The sequence below is a fragment of the Chiroxiphia lanceolata genome, chromosome 17 (genome assembly GCF_009829145.1).
Source record: "Chiroxiphia lanceolata isolate bChiLan1 chromosome 17, bChiLan1.pri, whole genome shotgun sequence".
Taxonomy (NCBI): Eukaryota; Metazoa; Chordata; class Aves; order Passeriformes; family Pipridae; genus Chiroxiphia; species Chiroxiphia lanceolata.
Window position 1 is genome coordinate 13,600,182 of NC_045653.1, and position 17,315 is coordinate 13,617,496.

Sequence of the window (17,315 nt, forward strand, 5' to 3'; positions counted from 1 at the left end):
GAGGGCTTTTCCAACCTAACTGAACCCATGATAATTATCAAAAAAAAAAAAAAACCAGTGAGAAAAGGCAAGAAAATCACAAAATCTGGTTCTCTTGTTGCTGGCACTGGGTGACACTGAGTTGACAAGGTGGTGTTGGGTCATGGGTTGGTCCCCTATGACTTTAGAGGACTTTTCCAACCTAACTGAACCCATGATTCTTAAAAAACCAACCAACCAAACAAAACAAAGCAAAACAAAAAAAAACAACAAAAAAAACCCCACCAGTGAGAAACGGCAAGAAAATCACGAAATCTGGTTCTTTTCATGCTGGCACTGGGTGACACTGAGTTGACAAAGTAATGTCGGGTCATGGGTCGGACTCCTGTGACTTTAGAGGTCTTTTCCAGCCTAACCGATCCCTCGATTCTTATCCCAAAAAAAAAACCACCAGCGGCAAACGGCAAGAAAACCAGGAACTCCGGCTCTTTTGCCGCCGGAGAAGCCGCCGCACTCCCAAACAACCCAGCGCGGCTCCCACCCCGGAGGAGACAAAGAGCCCACAACTCCCGAGGTGTGCCCGGCTCACACAGGGCTCCGCTGCCCTCTCTCTCTCTCTCTCTCTCTCTGTGTGTGTGTGTGTTTATTTGTGTGTTTGTGTTTTCCCGGCCTTCATTCCCCTCATCCCCCAGAGGGGAGCCCACACGGGCCCACCCCGTCTCCATGGCAACCGGGGCCCGCCGTGGCGGGCGGTGCCCGCTGTGGCGGCGGCGGCGGAAGGGGCGGGCGCGGCGGCGGCGGCGGAAGCGGGGCCGAGCCCTCAGGGCGGGTGCGTGTGTGTGTGTGTGTCTGTGTGTGTGTGTGTGAGGGTGTGAGCGTGAGCGTGTGCGGAGCGTGTCCGTGCGAGCGGCCGCCGCGCCCGTTCGCCCTCCTCCCCGTGCGATCGCAGCGCGCCGCCCAGGTGAGGGGGCTGCGGTGGGGATGGGGGGGGTCGGGATCAGCGAGGCGAGCCCGCCGCGGCCTGCGGCCGCCGGGGCGGAGGGGGGGGGCGAGCGGGCCGCCGGACGGCGGCCCGCTCGCCCCCCCCCTCCGCCCCGGCGGCCGCAGGCCGCGGCGGGAGAGTCCTCACAGCGCGGTGCCTCCCCCCGTGCCCACGGGTAACGGTGTGGCCATTGCTCGGTGGCCGCTGCCGGGCCCGGGCGGGCGGTGCCGCCCCTTCGCTGCCCCGCCCCGGTTGAGTCACTCGGGGCCCGGGGCGCGGCCGCGCTCACCTGGGCAAGGCCCGCGCTCCCGCCGGGGAAAGGGGGGGGGGGGAAAAAACCGGGCCGAGGTGATCCAGGGCGGCCTCCACAGCCCGGGAGAGCCGCGTGTGGTGGGTGCGAGCGGCCCGTGGTAGGGCTGAAGGTGATCGCAGCGATGCTTCCCTTCCCTATAGGAGGCAGCAAAAATTATTCTATCATCGTCGTCGTTATTATTGTTATTCCAGTCTTTCCACTGTTGCTTTTTCCCCGCTTGGGAATAGAGTGGTATTTGGGAATAGAGCCCTCTCCAGAATGGAAACGGGGTTGCTCCCAAGCGGGTCCCGGCCCACAAAAAGGCCGGGCAGTGGCCCCGAGCTAACGGGCTTTGTTCGAGGTAGGTACAGTCATCCCGGTGGATGATGGAGTGACAGTGGCACACGGTCGCTGGGTTGGCGTAAACGCCTCTCGCTCGGAGGTCTCGAGATAAATTGGCTGCCTTCAGGTGGGTTTCTTATTAATAGTTAAAATACCTTTTCCGGCGGTAGGAAAGCAAAAAGCACATCGTGCAGCACTGTAAAAAACTAAATTCCTGTGGGAAAATACTGGAGGCTTTGAGAATGTCATTAAGGTTTTGTAACTTCAGTGGCAGGAGGAATATTTGTGTCTTCACCCAGGACACCTTAGTCAGAAATTTGAGTACTTTTTTATGAAAAGAGAGCTTACTTTTATTTCAAAGCAATAAGGAGCTGTAATCTGGTCTAGAAAAGACAACAAGAATGCGAGTGCCTTTTTCTCCCTTCGTATTAAAGGACTGCAAAAATATCCCCAGTATCATATTTTGTTTATTAAATTGGTACCAATAAAGTGATAGACTCCTTGCACAGATGGGCCTGGTGCAGTTTTCTCAACCTCATTATGTCAGTACCGCATGTTCTGATCTCTGCTATTTTGATGTTGAGTCTTTTTATTTTTTCCTGAGCAGGCCTGTGCCAGTATGCAGCTTTTTGTGCTGCATGTGAATAAACTCAGATGAGGAGGAGTTCAGTAAATAAGTATTTGGTTAATGAGGTAAAAGCTCGTACTCTGATCCGTGTGGTATCCTAATACCAGCAGTGTGTCTGTTATATGGCCACACTTCTTGCCCCACCCTGTAATACAAATACTGACAGTTTATTATTAACAAAAGTGATTTACCTGTGATATGAATACATTAGTTTGGCATGAACTTTATGCCTGGGGGAAGATTTTTCGGGCTAACTCACTATTTCCACCTGGACCCTAGCCAAAAACAATTCTGCTAGTTTGAACAAAAAAGTGTCACCATGTGAGTGTGTTGTGCTGTGGAAGTGCCAGCGTGTCTCCACCTGAGTGAGGGCCATAGGCAGGGAGCAGAGCTCAGCTTTTCAGCCTGGCATTGGGAAGAAGAAGGCTCCTGTCACTAGATTGAAGGTATCAGTACAGTATCAGTGTTCCCATGTTATTGGTACTGGTCATAGACATTTTGTAATTCTCTGTGGAGATGGAAAACCATTGGTTTTCATTTTATTCAATAATTATGTTGGTCAGATTTAGAAAGCAACAGGTAATGATGGCAGATGACCAGAGCAGGTTGAGGCATGGTTTTACAGACTGTTAATTTTACCTGAGCATTTGCATAAAGATGTCAGCTGAAGGCCAGGGTAGATGCAGAGGAGGCCAAAGTTATGTGCTGCGTGAGGTCAGCAAGAATATCACAGCTGGGAAATTATTTTCTTTTTTCCCTCATTATGTTTGCAGGATATTATACTGATCTTGCTATACCCAAGCTTCTGACAGTCGTGTGGGATTTTACTGTTCAGATCTTACCAGACCCATTCATTTTCTAATCAGTTACTTAGCAATCCATGATAGCCTTTGAGGGAACCAAACAGAGAAACACAAGTAATGACATCAAATGCCTAATACTGCAGTAAAGCAAGGAAGGTTTCTTGCACTGCATGGAAAGAGTTGATTGATTTCCTGTAAAGAATAAATGTTGGGGGCAGTGTTTTCTTGACAGGGAATGGCATCCCCATCATGCAGATACTTGTGTCAGCACGTGTGTACCTGAGTTATGGAGAAAGTTGCCATTTGTGTTAGAAACAGTGTCTCCAAAGCTCTTACTCTCTGTAGTTATAGAACTCTAGTTTGAAATACAACTCACCTCACATTAATGTTTAATTTCAGAATGAATTGCCCATTCAGAAATCAAATCCAGGTACGTTCACATATTGTTGGAATCTTGAGGTGCAAATTCTGTACCAGTCTGCTGCTTTTCCTGTTAGAATTTGAAAGGAGCTTGTGCCTGGGCAGCAGGATTGCCTCCCGTTTCACCCAGTCTGGTTCCACATTCCTTTCTCACAGTGGAACATGTGGGTCTATTAACCTGCATCTCTACTCGACCCAGTGGGGACCAGTATGTCAAACCCATGCCCACCCTGATTTCTCACCAGTATTTTACAAAGGGGAAGTGTTTGTCTGATAGAGTCTCGTGCTTGCTATGGAGAGGAAAACAGCACCCAAAAATCGATGGCTTAATTAGCATGAGAAGAACAGGTCATCAGGAGCAGCAGACTTCAGACCAACGTAAGCTTATTAGTATTGTCCTGTCAGTTCAATATGTTATATAAGGCAGAGTTTTTCTCAGTGCCAGTTTTCATTTCGTTTCTGCAGACTTTAAACACGGTTAGTTGTGATCCGTTCTGGCTCTGTCCTAAACTGCCCATCGGAATGGGAAACAATAAAGGCTACAGAGCGGATGGTAAGGTGTAGTTCTCAAGATCCTGCAGCCTTCTGAAGAACAGTAGCTGGATGTTTTACTCCTCAGCTGGTGCTGGGATGTGAACATCCATTTCTGTGTGTCCGTCCACTCGTGAAAGATCCGCGGGTGTCCTGACTCCAGGGGCTGTTCCCAAGGTGGTTGCACCATCCCTTTCTCCCTGCATCTTCCACTGAAAGATTCAGGCAGCTACAGACTAATGAGTTTTACAGGTTCTGACCTTTACCTTTGATGCTCTGTGGTATATTTCAGTCTTCTCCACACAGGTGTAAAGCTTTTCCAGGGTGGGAGTAAGCACTTGTAACTTGTAGTGCCTGCATACACACTCTTCTGTGTAGGAGAGATTGAAAGAGCTCTAGGCTACATGGGAGATAGAGAAAAAGAATAACAAAAAAATTACATTCTAAGTGTGGGACTTAGTGTGATTCAAATTTCTGGCAGCTGGTACTGCTGGCTGTGGCAGCTGGGTAGTGGTTGGTATTCCTTATTTGTGAACAGTGGCCAGCCACTTCTTTTTGGAGGGCTACTAAGCTGTGGTTTAACAGATTCTTAAGAAGACAGCGTCTTAAGAATTTGAAATGTGTTAATGCATCTAATATCAGAATCTTCTGCTTAGGACAGGCAACTTTCAGGACCCCTCCATGGCTGTGATCTGCACGTCTCTGCACCTTTTCCCATCTTCCCCTTTTTTCCCCTTGATGCCATGGCATGGCTTCATTAGTGCTAGAATAGATCATTCCTGGCAGCCTCCCGTTCATCACCTTTGTGTGTTTTGCTCCTAGCTGCAGGTAACCTTTGGTAGATGGCTTCTGTGTGTGGCCTAGGAGTATTTTTAGCTCTAGGCTTTGCTTGTCTCAGACTGTGGCACACTGATCCATTGTTAGAGCGTGGCTTTCATCTCCTCTCTGGGAGGGACCAGTTATGACTGATAGTTGCTTCTTTGCCTTTTCAAACATCACTCCTTTCCTTGTATCTTTTTTCCTTCTGGCAAACACTTCCCTCTTTTGGAGCTCAAGCCAGCATAGCTCTGCAAAGCTCTCTCCAAGCTTCTAACAAGGTAAGCAATGGAGAATCAAATGAGGATTTTAAGTGTTTCTTTATGCAGCACCCTGGGGAGGAAACAATGGTAGGCTTACTGTCAATAGCAGATATTTTGGTGTGGGCAATGCTTTTCTTACTGCATTTAAATTCTGTGAAATCCATATTATTGAATAATACTTTGTGTTTCATAGCAGACCTACTAACAGTACAGATATGAAGATGAATTAACTAAACTCGAGTCCTTGTATACTGAATTCTTATGTCAAAACTAAGCCAGTGAAGTTCTGAGGAGCTCCATCTTCAGTGATTGGTTCGAGTTACATTTAAGATGTGCATAAATTGGATACATTGCTGAGGAACGTTGCTTCATGAGAAACAACATTCTAATCTTTGTGCTGCTATTTCACTTGTATAATTGATGTGTTAAACTGGTTTCTGAATCTCTTTTATCCACTAGGTCTTTGTGCCCCTGCAGTTCCCTCTGTGATTTCCTTCATGTGTCCTTGTATGAACCCATTGACTGCTGTGAACTGTCTTGCATCTAAATATAAATATGTCAGTGAGCTTGATAAAACAAACTCTACGCCCTTTCAAAACTAAGCTCCCTGTTGTTTGTGAATGGAATTCTGCACAGATGACTTGTCTGCAGATTAGACCACTATTGGCAAAGTGCAGATCAAAGATAAAACTGACTTTTCAATGGCAAAATGTAAACTCTCTTGGAGCTACTTGCCTCTGGACTTCAACAAGCAGGCTGCTTCCACGTAATAATCACATTTCATAAGAAGAAGAGGAGAAGATAAGATGCTTGCGGTAGAAATACTTCTAGAAGCTGTGCAGACAGTGAGGAAACTAGAACTACTCTGAAACTGTTTTGTTTAAATGTCTGGTTGTTTAAAGTTGGCCCTTGCAATGTAAAACACATTCTTCAGGTGTACTTTGCTCATGTTCAGATGTTACTGAGTGGGTAGAGAAATGCCACTCACAAATTACTTCCTGCCTTGAGCACACAGTCTGCAATTACTGCTGAGTTAAGGGAGTGGTTTGTGAGGTTTGATAGACTCAATAGGGAAAAGTGGGATGAGTTCTCTCAGTGGGAAGGGGTCTGATGATTCCTTGGTCTTGGTCTGCATTGTTACTGTGATAGGCTTCAGAGCAGAGAGAAAAAGTGAACATCACTAATCACACTTTTACCCCTTTTCAGTCAGGAGCTATCCTTTTGGTAAGCCCGTGGAAGCCAATGATATTAGAGCATATCCCCATGGCAAAAGAAGAGAGAACTCTTTATTGGTGAAGAGAGAATCAAATTAACCTCCAGAACCTGTCACACTGCTGCCCAAAGTCACTCTGGCTTGTTGAGGGCTTCCACCTGAAGTGTGTGTGTCACCTTTCAATAGATCCCAAGATCCACTAGTTTAAACCCAGTATTTGCAATGGGACTGAACTGCAGCCCAGCTTTACTTACCAGTCTGCAAGAGGTCCCTTTCCAGGAGGCTGGGTTTAGCATTCCATATCCTTACCTTGAGTGTCTTACATGGCTGGATGCATTAGGATCTACAAAGGATCAAAGGCAAGCAGGAGTGAGTTAGACTTGCAGATATAGAGCAGGTACACTTGGTTGCTGGATTTACTTCAGGAGCTTTCATGTGAAATAACAATGTTTGACATGATATCTTGGGTTTTTTTTTCTTTTTTTTTTTGGAATATCTTCAGCTGGAGGGATGGAATGTGCTCATCTCAAAATAATTTTGTAGTTAGGGCTCGTCCTTGGCAGTTTGAGCAGTGTATGAAACTGCTCAAACACACAGTGGGAATTTGGGTCTGCATCTCATTGTCCTGGTTCAGGATTCAGTACAAGGGACTGGTTTTCCTGTATAAGACTGTGGTAGGTGATACTTGGAGTAAAATAGAAGGTGAGCAGTGTGTGCAAAATGTTCTCCATTTATCCAGAAGCCTGTCAGACTGGAATCTTTGAGGGTGAGAGCCAGGGAAAAGGCTACAGCAATCGCTGTCAGCCTGTTGGTTCTTTCTAATAGGGCTGTAGATGCTTCTCTAATGAACAGAAGCCTGTGAAGGCAATTGTAAATTTACTGTTCTTGTTTGCTTTTTATTTTTCTTCTAGAAGTTTTTTTTAGGCTGTTAGGTCTCAGCCTGAAAACTTCCCTGGGCAGTGAAAGTCCTGATTAGGATTTAGAGAGTAGGAGAGGGTAATTATTGCTCAGTACTGATGAGAATAACAGTTCTGGGTCTGTCCAAAAGTGAATTTGAAAACCTACAGAAATTCTGCAGATGAATTCGGGGTGTGTTGGAGCTTGTGAGGTATTGAGGTCTGCTTTGCTTTGACAAAGGCAAAGAAACTTGTTTAATTTCTCCTGGGAGCCAGGCCCTAGGTGGTGTATCGAGTGTGAGGTTGGTGCTCAGTGGCTGAGTTAACTGTGTGTTAGCATTGTGGTGTAGGAGTAAGCAACACTCAAGCTGCCTCACTAGCACGTTCCTTACTCACTTCATCTTTCATTGCTTCAGCTCTTCAGTGGCCTTGTGGTCATGTGATGTGTTTTTCTTGGCTCCACTTGCTAAACTGCATTATCAGAAATGATAAACAAATTGTTTCCGTGTAAGCAATTTGTTTTGTGGTAGTGACCATCATGTGGGCCACGTCCCATTCAGATTTTATGAACATCAGTATTATTTAAAAGGTCCTGAAAGCCTGAGGCTGCAGCCCCCCTAGCTGTGTAGAATGATCCATTATGTGTACGTTGATGCATGTGTAAAAAAAGCTGTATTTTCTGGCAGAACAGTATAAATATGCTTTCCATAGTTGCCAACAACTACAGCTTTACTGGGTATGGTTTATGTAAACCCACAGAAACACCTCCTGTAGCTTGCCAAAGCTCTTCAGTGTCAGGAGGAGCTGTCCAGTGCTTCAGTGCTCCTAAGTAGTTGCTGTTGTTTAGCAGTGGAGGGAAACAAAAACAAAACAAAAAAACAAACAAACAAAAAACCCAAAGCAAAAAAACCAAACCAAAACAAAACAAAAAACCACAAAACAAAACAAAAAAACCTGAAAACAAACCAAAACTGGTTGTTTCAGGGTCAGAACAGTGGATCAGTGTCTCCCAAATTGAGCTGTGGCCAGTATAGGAAACGGATTCATATAGGGCTGTGCTTAATGACTTTTGCTGCATTTTGAAGAATGATGCATTCATATCTTCAGGATTGTGATTAGTCATTTACACATAGAAATGATACGTGTTTGGCAAAAGGTCCAGTAATTTTTTAAAAGGAAACCCTCTGTATTACTCTGTTAGAATTTATAGATTTCCCTCTTATTAGTGACTGTAAGATCTGCTTCACCCTTCAGCATGAACTTCCACAGTGTGGACAACCAGGAGACACTTTTCTCTCTCTTTATTCCCCGCTGATTGCAGGAGAGCCATGGATAAAAGCGAGTTGGTACAGAAAGCCAAGCTGGCCGAGCAGGCCGAGCGTTACGATGACATGGCTGCTGCTATGAAGGCTGTCACTGAGCAGGGACATGAACTGTCCAACGAAGAAAGGAACCTCCTCTCCGTGGCCTACAAGAACGTGGTCGGGGCCCGTCGCTCGTCCTGGCGTGTGATTTCCAGCATCGAACAGAAAACAGAGAGGAACGAGAAGAAACAGCAGATGGGAAGAGAATATCGTGAGAAAATCGAGGCTGAATTGCAGGATATCTGCAATGATGTTCTGGTAATAATCCAACAGCAAAAATAACAGTAGTTAGTACTGCAGCATTTTTCAGAGAGGCTTAAGGAATCTTAGGATTGCTGTCGACACTGCAGCACCTTAGCAGGGGAATAATTTTGCATAGCTACGTACTTGGATCCCATTCCAGCTTCTAAGGCATCTAGCTTGTTTCTTGGGGAATTTGCTATAAAAGAGCATTTTTTTTTTTTTAGCAGAAAAAAGCAAACAAGGCCACATTGAAGACCCCTGGCTGCTGGTTGTGAGGGGTGGTTCACCATGAAAACAAATTTAGATCTGAGGTACTGGCATGAGTCCTGCTAAAAGGCTGACCATTTAAATTCTTCTGTTAATGAATGCTGACATCCTGAGGCTTGTTTAGTACCTTTTTGAAATAGAGAAGGTCTGTAGTTCTTTCCCCAAACTGGTTTTGCTCTTCCTTTTATTGCTGTTCAGGTTGTGTAAGATCAGTCAGGAGCAGCTGCTTGTCAGTGCAGTCAGTCTGTACATCTCTTTCTGAGTTCACGTGTGCTGACTGTGCCACTGCTGAGCTTTTCAGCTGGAGCTGCAGATAGAATCTATTTCTTGTGGATAATTTCACAGCTCTACACAGAATTCAGGTCTGTGGCAGCAGAAGTGACCAGATGTGCTGATGTCCAGCTGCTGCTTTATTAGTTTGGCTGTGGACATAGGTTTGCATCAGTATATTTTTAAGGAAAATCTTTGCAGTTGTAAGCCCTGATAGTTATTAGATTCTGTAGGAGGGAATGGTGGGTGGCCTCAACAGAGCAAGTTTTCAGCTGTCCTGAGATTAGTTTACAAGTAATTTCTCTTTTTTTTTTTTTTTTTTTTTAAAAGTGTAGACAACAGTAGGCAAAGTGATTAACACACGAGTCTGCGTAAGTCATGACATAAGTCATTGTTAATGTTTGAACAGTTCATGCTCACCATTGTAACGAAGGCTCTGTTTCAGACATTATTTTTATAGCTTGCATTTAAAAAAAAGGGTGATGTTTCCTTTCTCAGGAACTCCTGGATAAATACCTTATTGTCAACGCCACGCAGCCAGAAAGCAAGGTCTTCTATTTGAAAATGAAAGGTGATTACTACAGATACCTCTCAGAGGTGGCATCTGGGGACAATAAGCAAAGTAAGTAGAAATGAAATCTCTCATTCTGGGGGCCAAGCAGAATCAAGTGTAAAAAATACTTAGGTTCTTTTCCCCCTAACGTGAAGTGTTTATTTCTTTTCACTACTACTCTGTAGTATTCAAGATGGGTGCAATGCAAGTCACTTTTAGAGAAAGACTTCACTGAAATTAACAGAAGTTACTGACAGATGTTCATCAATCCAGTAAAATTCTGCTTGCAGCCCCTGACCACAGTAGCTGATTTTCAAGCATATATGGCAGTATAAAATCCTTTTCCTGGAGAATGGTTTTGTTGGTTTGTTGTTTTTTTTCATGGAAAATCCTTTGATCTCTTGTTTAAACTATGAATTTAGCTCAAGTCTTCACTGTTTGCAAACTTCCTGCATGCAGATGTGGGTTATTGGGTTTGTGGGTCCTAAACCAGTTAATTCTGAAATGGTAAAGCAGTGCTGGACTCTGCTGAACTCCTGGTGAGTGTCTGATGGAGTCCATGTCTTGCAAACTTAGTTTTATGCCAGTATGGAACTTATTGTTACTCATTAGCCAGGAAGGGACTGTTGGCTCTCCTCTGAAACCCCAGCCTAAAATACAAAGTTCATGCCCTAGAGCTGCAGTAGTTTAGATACCTCTTCTTTCCCATATGATTTTGTCTGGATTTATTATTGATAATTTAACACCAAAACACTTTGACTTAGGTAGAGTTTGTGTCCATCCAGATTGGTTGGAATTTATGTTGAATAAATGTTATTTTAAGTCTCTACTGAACTGCTGAACTTAATTTCTCTGTGTCAGAGCTTTAGCTGAGCACATGTTTCTGCCCTCATAATTCTGCCAGTGGAAAGCTTTTACATCTGCAAACACTGAAAGAAGCATCTGTGCATGTGTGACTGTCTGAATTTCTGGTGGCACAGAGAAGAGAATCCCTTTCCCCACGAAGTACAGAGATGTGCTATGCATTAATATGGTTGTAATTACTTCTTGCAGCAACGGTAGCAAACTCTCAGCAAGCTTACCAGGAGGCATTTGAGATCAGCAAGAAAGAGATGCAGCCAACACACCCCATCCGACTCGGTTTGGCTTTAAATTTCTCTGTGTTCTACTATGAGATACTAAATTCCCCTGAAAAGGCCTGTAATCTGGCAAAGACGGTAAGCACACTCTCCAGATCACCAGTATTTGTGGAGGCTGAGGACATAATTGCAGTGGTTGCAGTAGCACTTTGTAAATGATTATGCTTTTTCATATCAAGTTGCTTAAAAATGCTATCGTTAAACTGCTGTCATTTTAGTATATTTTCAGGTAAGTTGGTTTGCTGGTCTGGCTTAGCTTTAGGTCAAGCTAATTTGCTACTGCAGCTGTTCCAGTGACAGGGAAGACAAAATGCCTCTTCTTAATGTCCACCTAATTCTCTTAGAATGTGTTTGTTTGAAAACACTTGAATTAATGTAGCATTTCTAAAATATTTATTTAAATTTGAACACTTAGCAAATGCACGTGAAGTGTTGTCTGTGTTTCCATCTTTGTAACCCTGAATGTCCTTGTGTATCCACGTGCATGTGTGCCCCTCTCTCCAGAGACCAAAGTAAGCTTGTGTGGTGGGTTGTGCCAAACAAATAATGAATCCTTTTTTTCTTGGCCTTCTCTCTAAAATAGGATTAGAACCTTCTAAGTGGAGTTTTTTGTGTCTGTGAAAATTCTCTGGTAGTAACTCGAATAGCATGGCATTAGGTGAATCTTAGTGTTCTTAATACACACTTCAGTAAGACTTTGTAACAAGTGATGTTATGCTGTAAAATGCTGCTGCTGTTCCTGCTTGTTTTTTATAGTTAAAGTTCTTACATATGTTTGAAACCTGAAAGAAGAAATAGCACTTATTCATGGCTCTCAGACTTGCAGCATTGATTTTCACGGGTCACAGATGGATGGGAAGAATGGCTTTGTTAATGTCTAGTGGAACATACCTGATTTCCTCTGCTGTTTTGAAAAGAAATTGAAAACCTTCCACCCCACTGTCAAAAATCCCTGTCTTTCATTTTCTTGCCAAGTTACTCATATACAGTATATATGTAAGTGTAATGGTGCCTTTGTCTTTCACTGCCAGTTTAAACCAGTGAGACCTTCCTTTTTAATGGAAGTGTTGCTTTTAGGTGTTGTTCTTAAACCTGACTTCAAGCTATGTGAATCATTTTTCAGCATGACACAGAGTGCTCTTGCCTCTTCAGTATTTGGTGTTGAATGGTAGTGAAGTTGTTCTGGGCTTTAATCTGGACATCCATGAAGATTTCTGTTTTCTCCTGGCTGTCTGGTGCTCAGTTTGGTTTACATTTCTTCTTGTGGTGGAAAAGAAAAATACTGGAAGCTTTTGTCACAGAATTTGAATAGTAATGTGCCAGATTTGTAAGCAGTTCAGAGAGCAGAGTGTGAAAGTGCTGTCTTGCATGTTTTCAGGCGTTTGATGAAGCGATAGCAGAGCTGGACACGCTGAATGAAGAGTCTTACAAAGACAGCACTCTGATCATGCAGCTGCTTAGGGACAACCTCACTGTAAGTACCGTGGGGCAAACCACTGCACTCTGGGCTGCTGCACTCCCTGAAGCAGTTCTGTGCCATTCCAGGCCTTTTCTGAGCTGGTAACTGCATGTGATCACTGCTTTTTGTAACCAGACCGGCCAGACTTGCTTGTTCAGACCAGAAATCACTTGTTAACCACTGTAACAAACTCAGATATTTTTTTTGTAACACAAAGTGAAGCTTGTTCTCAACAGCCAGTTTTATGTGTAGGTTGCCAGCTTGTGCTGGTTTCTTCCTTGTTATCCTCACTCGTGTAACAGTTTGTTATTCTTTAGCTTTACTGTTCAGTTCAGTTCTGTAGTTTCTTAGTTTCTTAGCTTCTTTCAGTTCAGTTTCTTAGCTGAGAAAATTACACAACTAATTATGCTGCCTTCCCCTTCCTGACTATTGTAGTTACCTGTGTGCTTTCAGCACAAACATGTATTTGTATTTTCTTACAGCTATGGACGTCGGAAAACCAGGGAGACGAAGGGGACGCTGGGGAGGGAGAGAACTAATGGCTGTCACGCTTCACTATGTGTTCAATGTCACCCCGTATCCTACACATAATCCCTTTGTGCGACAAGCAAAAAGAATAGTACATCGACTGTCACAACCTCAACGTAGCAAAAACTGTCTGTGGGGTAAAACCGGTTGGTTGGTGTGGTGTGTACCTAGAGCGGAGGTCGGTTATTCCAATGGCATTCCGAACTTTCCTATGATGAACATTTCCAGTTCCGATTACCGTGTTTATATTTTTAACTGAACACTGTGATAACGGGTTTTGTGATCGCAAATTGACTTTGCAAAACTCTTTATTGGTAGAAAAGTAGACATCAATTATGTAACTCTGGCGAGCTTAATCTGGCACCAAAATAGTCGAAGTACAATTCTGTTGTAAAGTTGTACAGAAAGTTATAGAGATTCTATTGTGACACTGGGGCATGGAAGGAAAACAATCCAATGTATGGCATTCCAGTTAGGGACACTGCTATGAGGTAGTTGAACAGGCACACTGTAGACATTTGTAACCGAGTCTGAGGCACCGCTTTCAGTCAAAAGCTCACTTTGTCAATCCTGTCTTTCTGGGGATGGGGTTTGTTTTGGGGAGGAGGGTAATGGGGGAGTTAGCAGCTTGATTTCCAAACTCTTTACACTGGCAGATAACTGGGATTTGACTTCTAAAAGTGCTTTCATGCTCATCCGACATGCATGACTAAGCCCCTTCCCACAGCAATAACTTACCTAGTTACTACACCTTAGATATTCTTCAGTAGTGAGAATTCTTGGTTCGCTGCCATGGACTTGCAATAGGAAAAGATTCAATTTTTTGAATGGCCTTATTAGTTTGGATGATACCATGAAGTGATCTGCCACTTTAGCATTACTTTACTCTTAGATGAGTCAAAATCTCCATGGTATTCCCATTTTGAATTTATCCTGAAAACCTCTTAGGTAATCCACTGAGCCATCTTTTAAGTTCACTTTATAGAAATTTTTCTCCCATTGGACTCTGTTCATCCTTGACCCTCTCCACCTGTTTAAACTCCATTAAAGCAATTCTGGACTCCCACATACGCGTCATCCTTTCTTTGGTTATGGGTGATGTCAGGATGGTGGCTGAGGCCTGAGCCTCACCGAGGACAGGTTTCTTCCTTGGATGTTTGAGAGCTGCCAGTGCTGTTGCATCCTTCAGCTCTCGTCTGCCACTTTTTGATTCTACCAGGATCTGGCTCAAATATTCAGGATTTCCCATCTCGTACTGGAATGCAGACCTACACATCTGTAACACTTGTACCTTGTAATATTTGAGCTCCAAACGTCCTCACCTGGCCATGTTTCAAACATGTCCCATTAAATAAAACCTAATAAGAGTTGCGTGAATAATGCAGTGGAAAAGATTAGGAATAGTCACCTATCAGTCCCTCGGTATCATCCCCTGCCTTCACATTCCACTTAGGTATAGCATCCATCTGTTTGTCCATCTGTCTGCTGAAGAGAATTTCATGCACTGATTTTAAAACTCCCCTCTACTAGCTGAACAAATTGTGCAGTTAATACTTGGCGCTTGATAAATGCAGTAGTGAATGTGGAACCGAGCCTGTCTGTATATCTGGTAGCTCTTTTCGCTTTGTTTTTACTGACCAGTATTCTGCCTAAAGTTTGCTTCTGTGACGGTTATATTGCCTAGCACACACGTGGTTGTGAGAATAGTATAGCAAAAAAAGAAATACCTGGTTATTGATGTACTAGATTCGTGTATGTCTTTTAAACAGTTCTAGTTTCACCTTACACAAAATAATCAGGAAAGTGTAAAAGAATTCAAAAGTGGATAATAAAAAAAAATTTTATCAGTTGGCTGTGTCTGTTGTCTGTGGCAGTGGCAAAACCTGTGGTAGTAAAATCACCACTTGTATTAAATTCTCAGTTTGGGGACTGTGTGAGTTGATTCATGGTTTCCAAATACTAAATTACTCATTCCTTTGCCAGGAGGCTTCCCCACGCACTCTCCCAGAAAACACTGGTTCTCTTCTTTTTTTGTTGAGGTCATACTTGTAATATATTGTCATTGCAGGGCTTAAATGCAACTCTAAATAACTCCTTAACTTGTCATGAGTCATTACATACTGTATGGTTGAGCACACTGTAAAAGGAGAAAAGTCTGTTGGTTACACTTGGAGGTTTCTCCAGGAATCTTTCCAATGCCCACTCCAGTGCAGGGCTGGCCTCACCTCTGCACACCCAGCTCTGCTGGGCTCAGCCCGTGGTGTCCAAAAGCAGCACTGGGAGAGGAAAATAGGTGGGAGGAGTATTCCTGGACATAAAGAGCCCTTGAAGGGATGGATGGCAGCAGCCAGGCAGCCTAAAAGCACCGAGGAGGTTGGTCCTTCCTGCTCCCACAGCCTCCTGCTCCTGCAGTGGGGCAGCACAGAAGTGTGCACGGTGCAAAATGTTACTGGGCTGCTTCTGATTGACCACTACAAAGGCATTAGGTCAAAATCTAAGCAGCTGCTGATGGAGCACTGCTCAGCCCTGTGCCATGGCTTTAAATGGTGGTCCCTCTGATTATTGCTTGTCATTTTCCAGCCTTTATGGACATACCTGCTCTTCACTGATTCTATAGTGTACACTAACTGCCAATCTGACTCATGCTGATGGCATTGTCAGCTCGGAGAAGAAAAATCCTGTGTTCTGCAAGCTGATCCTGTTCAAAGACCACTTCTGCCTCAGTCCTTTCACATAACTTCTCCCATCCTTACTCTTCCTTTTCAGGAAATCATGAACCAAGGAGCCTGGTCTGCGGCAATTATGAGTTGAGGGAACATCTCAATTTTTCAATTAATTTTGTTGTTTTGGGGGAAGGACACTCCCACTGGCCCAGCCACAGTAAGAGTCCACATGCACTCTACATGTTTAACTCATCTAATCGCTGCTGCTGTGGCTTCTCATTCCTGGCACCGGTGCTCGTCTGACCTTTGGGTGAGTCAGCTTAGTGTGGGAAACCACCAGAAGGCTCTGGTGAATGTAAGGGTTGTCCTGATTGCCCTGCTGCTGACCTTCTGAGGGGCTGGGCTGGAGCTGGGTGCTGGGGAGCCGCTGTCAGGGGCTCAAGGTTCCTGTGTGCTGTCACCCAATGTTTCAGCAGCACAGTTACATCCATCTCTGTGGATGAAAGCGCCCTTACAGCACTCTGGATGTGCCACACAGACAAAAGGTGATGGCAGAGGCCAGGTCCCATATCCCATATCCCGTGGGTCTCTGTTGGCTGCTGAGCGAGCTTGCTGTGGAGTCGGGAGTGTGCGAGTGCCCAGCGACGGAGGGTTTGCGTGAGGCTCCTGCCTCGATTCCTTAACTTCAGGGAATTCCACACCAGAACGTGCATGTGATTCCTAAAGCTACGTGGGTGGGACACACACGCTGTTAAGCGCTGTCAGTGTTCCAGGGCGACACGCAGCGCAACCCCCGTGCCCTTCGTTTGGGAAGACCCGGGAAGTGCTGGAGCTGCGCCAGCTGCGATTCGCAAAAAGGAGGGGATGCAACCGCTGAACCCCTGAGCCCCTCAGCTCCGCGGGATGGGGACACGGGGGGTCACCCCTGCCGGGATGCCCGCCGGGATGCCCACCCCGCCCCGCAGCGGGGAGGGGAGAGCGGGGCGGGGCCGGTCCTGGCGGAGGGCGGGGGTCCCGTCCCGCCCCCGGGGCCCCGCGGAAGAGGCGGGCGGGTCCCGCGGCAGCAGCAGCAGCCGGAGCGGAGCTGCAGCCCGAGCGCTCGGCGTGAGTGCGGGGCCGGGACCCTCCGGCCGGCGGGGCGGCTGCTCCGGGGCGAGGGTGGCCGGGGGTCCCGCCGAGCCCCGCGCTCCTCCGCCGCCCCGTCCCGGCCGTGCGAGCTTCCCCCTGGCCCCCGCCGGGCAGTCCCCGCGGGTTGTGCCGCCTCTGCCCGGCCCGACCCCACTCGGCGTTCCCCGCTCCGCCGCCTCCTCCCTGCCTGATCCCCCTTCCCTCCCTGCCCCGCTGTGGGGCTGCGGAGGGACACTGGGTTTGCTCTGTTACCCTGTCCTTGTTTTGGGGGGTCCCGGGAGGCGCATCTGGGCTGTGCCAGGAGCGGGGCTGTGTCACGGAGCCGGTGCGCAGCTGCCCTGCCTGTTCTCGATGCACCTGTCCTATGAGTGTGTGTGTGTGCGTGTGTTTATTTTGGGTGTCTGTAGGTTTCTAAACAAGCGTCTCAAGTCTTTTGAGCTTTCAGGTAAGAGCCCCAAAGGTGGGTTTATAAGCTTTTAGGGCAGGAGATGCAATTATGTGTTCCCAGGCAGTACCTTGGGGGTCTCAGGCGGTGA

General features: G+C 45.7%; 1 protein-coding gene across 1 annotated transcript; it reads left to right on the forward strand.

The window, feature by feature from the left end:
* Positions 1-730: 730 nt before the first annotated feature.
* On the forward strand, positions 731-14,837 carry YWHAB (tyrosine 3-monooxygenase/tryptophan 5-monooxygenase activation protein beta). Its single transcript, XM_032704818.1, has 6 exons — positions 731-940; positions 8,487-8,787; positions 9,808-9,931; positions 10,916-11,079; positions 12,380-12,475; positions 12,943-14,837. Exons 2-6 carry the CDS (start codon positions 8,494-8,496, stop codon positions 12,997-12,999), a joined length of 735 nt encoding a protein of 244 aa, XP_032560709.1. The 5' UTR covers positions 731-940; positions 8,487-8,493; the 3' UTR covers positions 13,000-14,837.
* Positions 14,838-17,315: the final 2,478 nt, after the last annotated feature.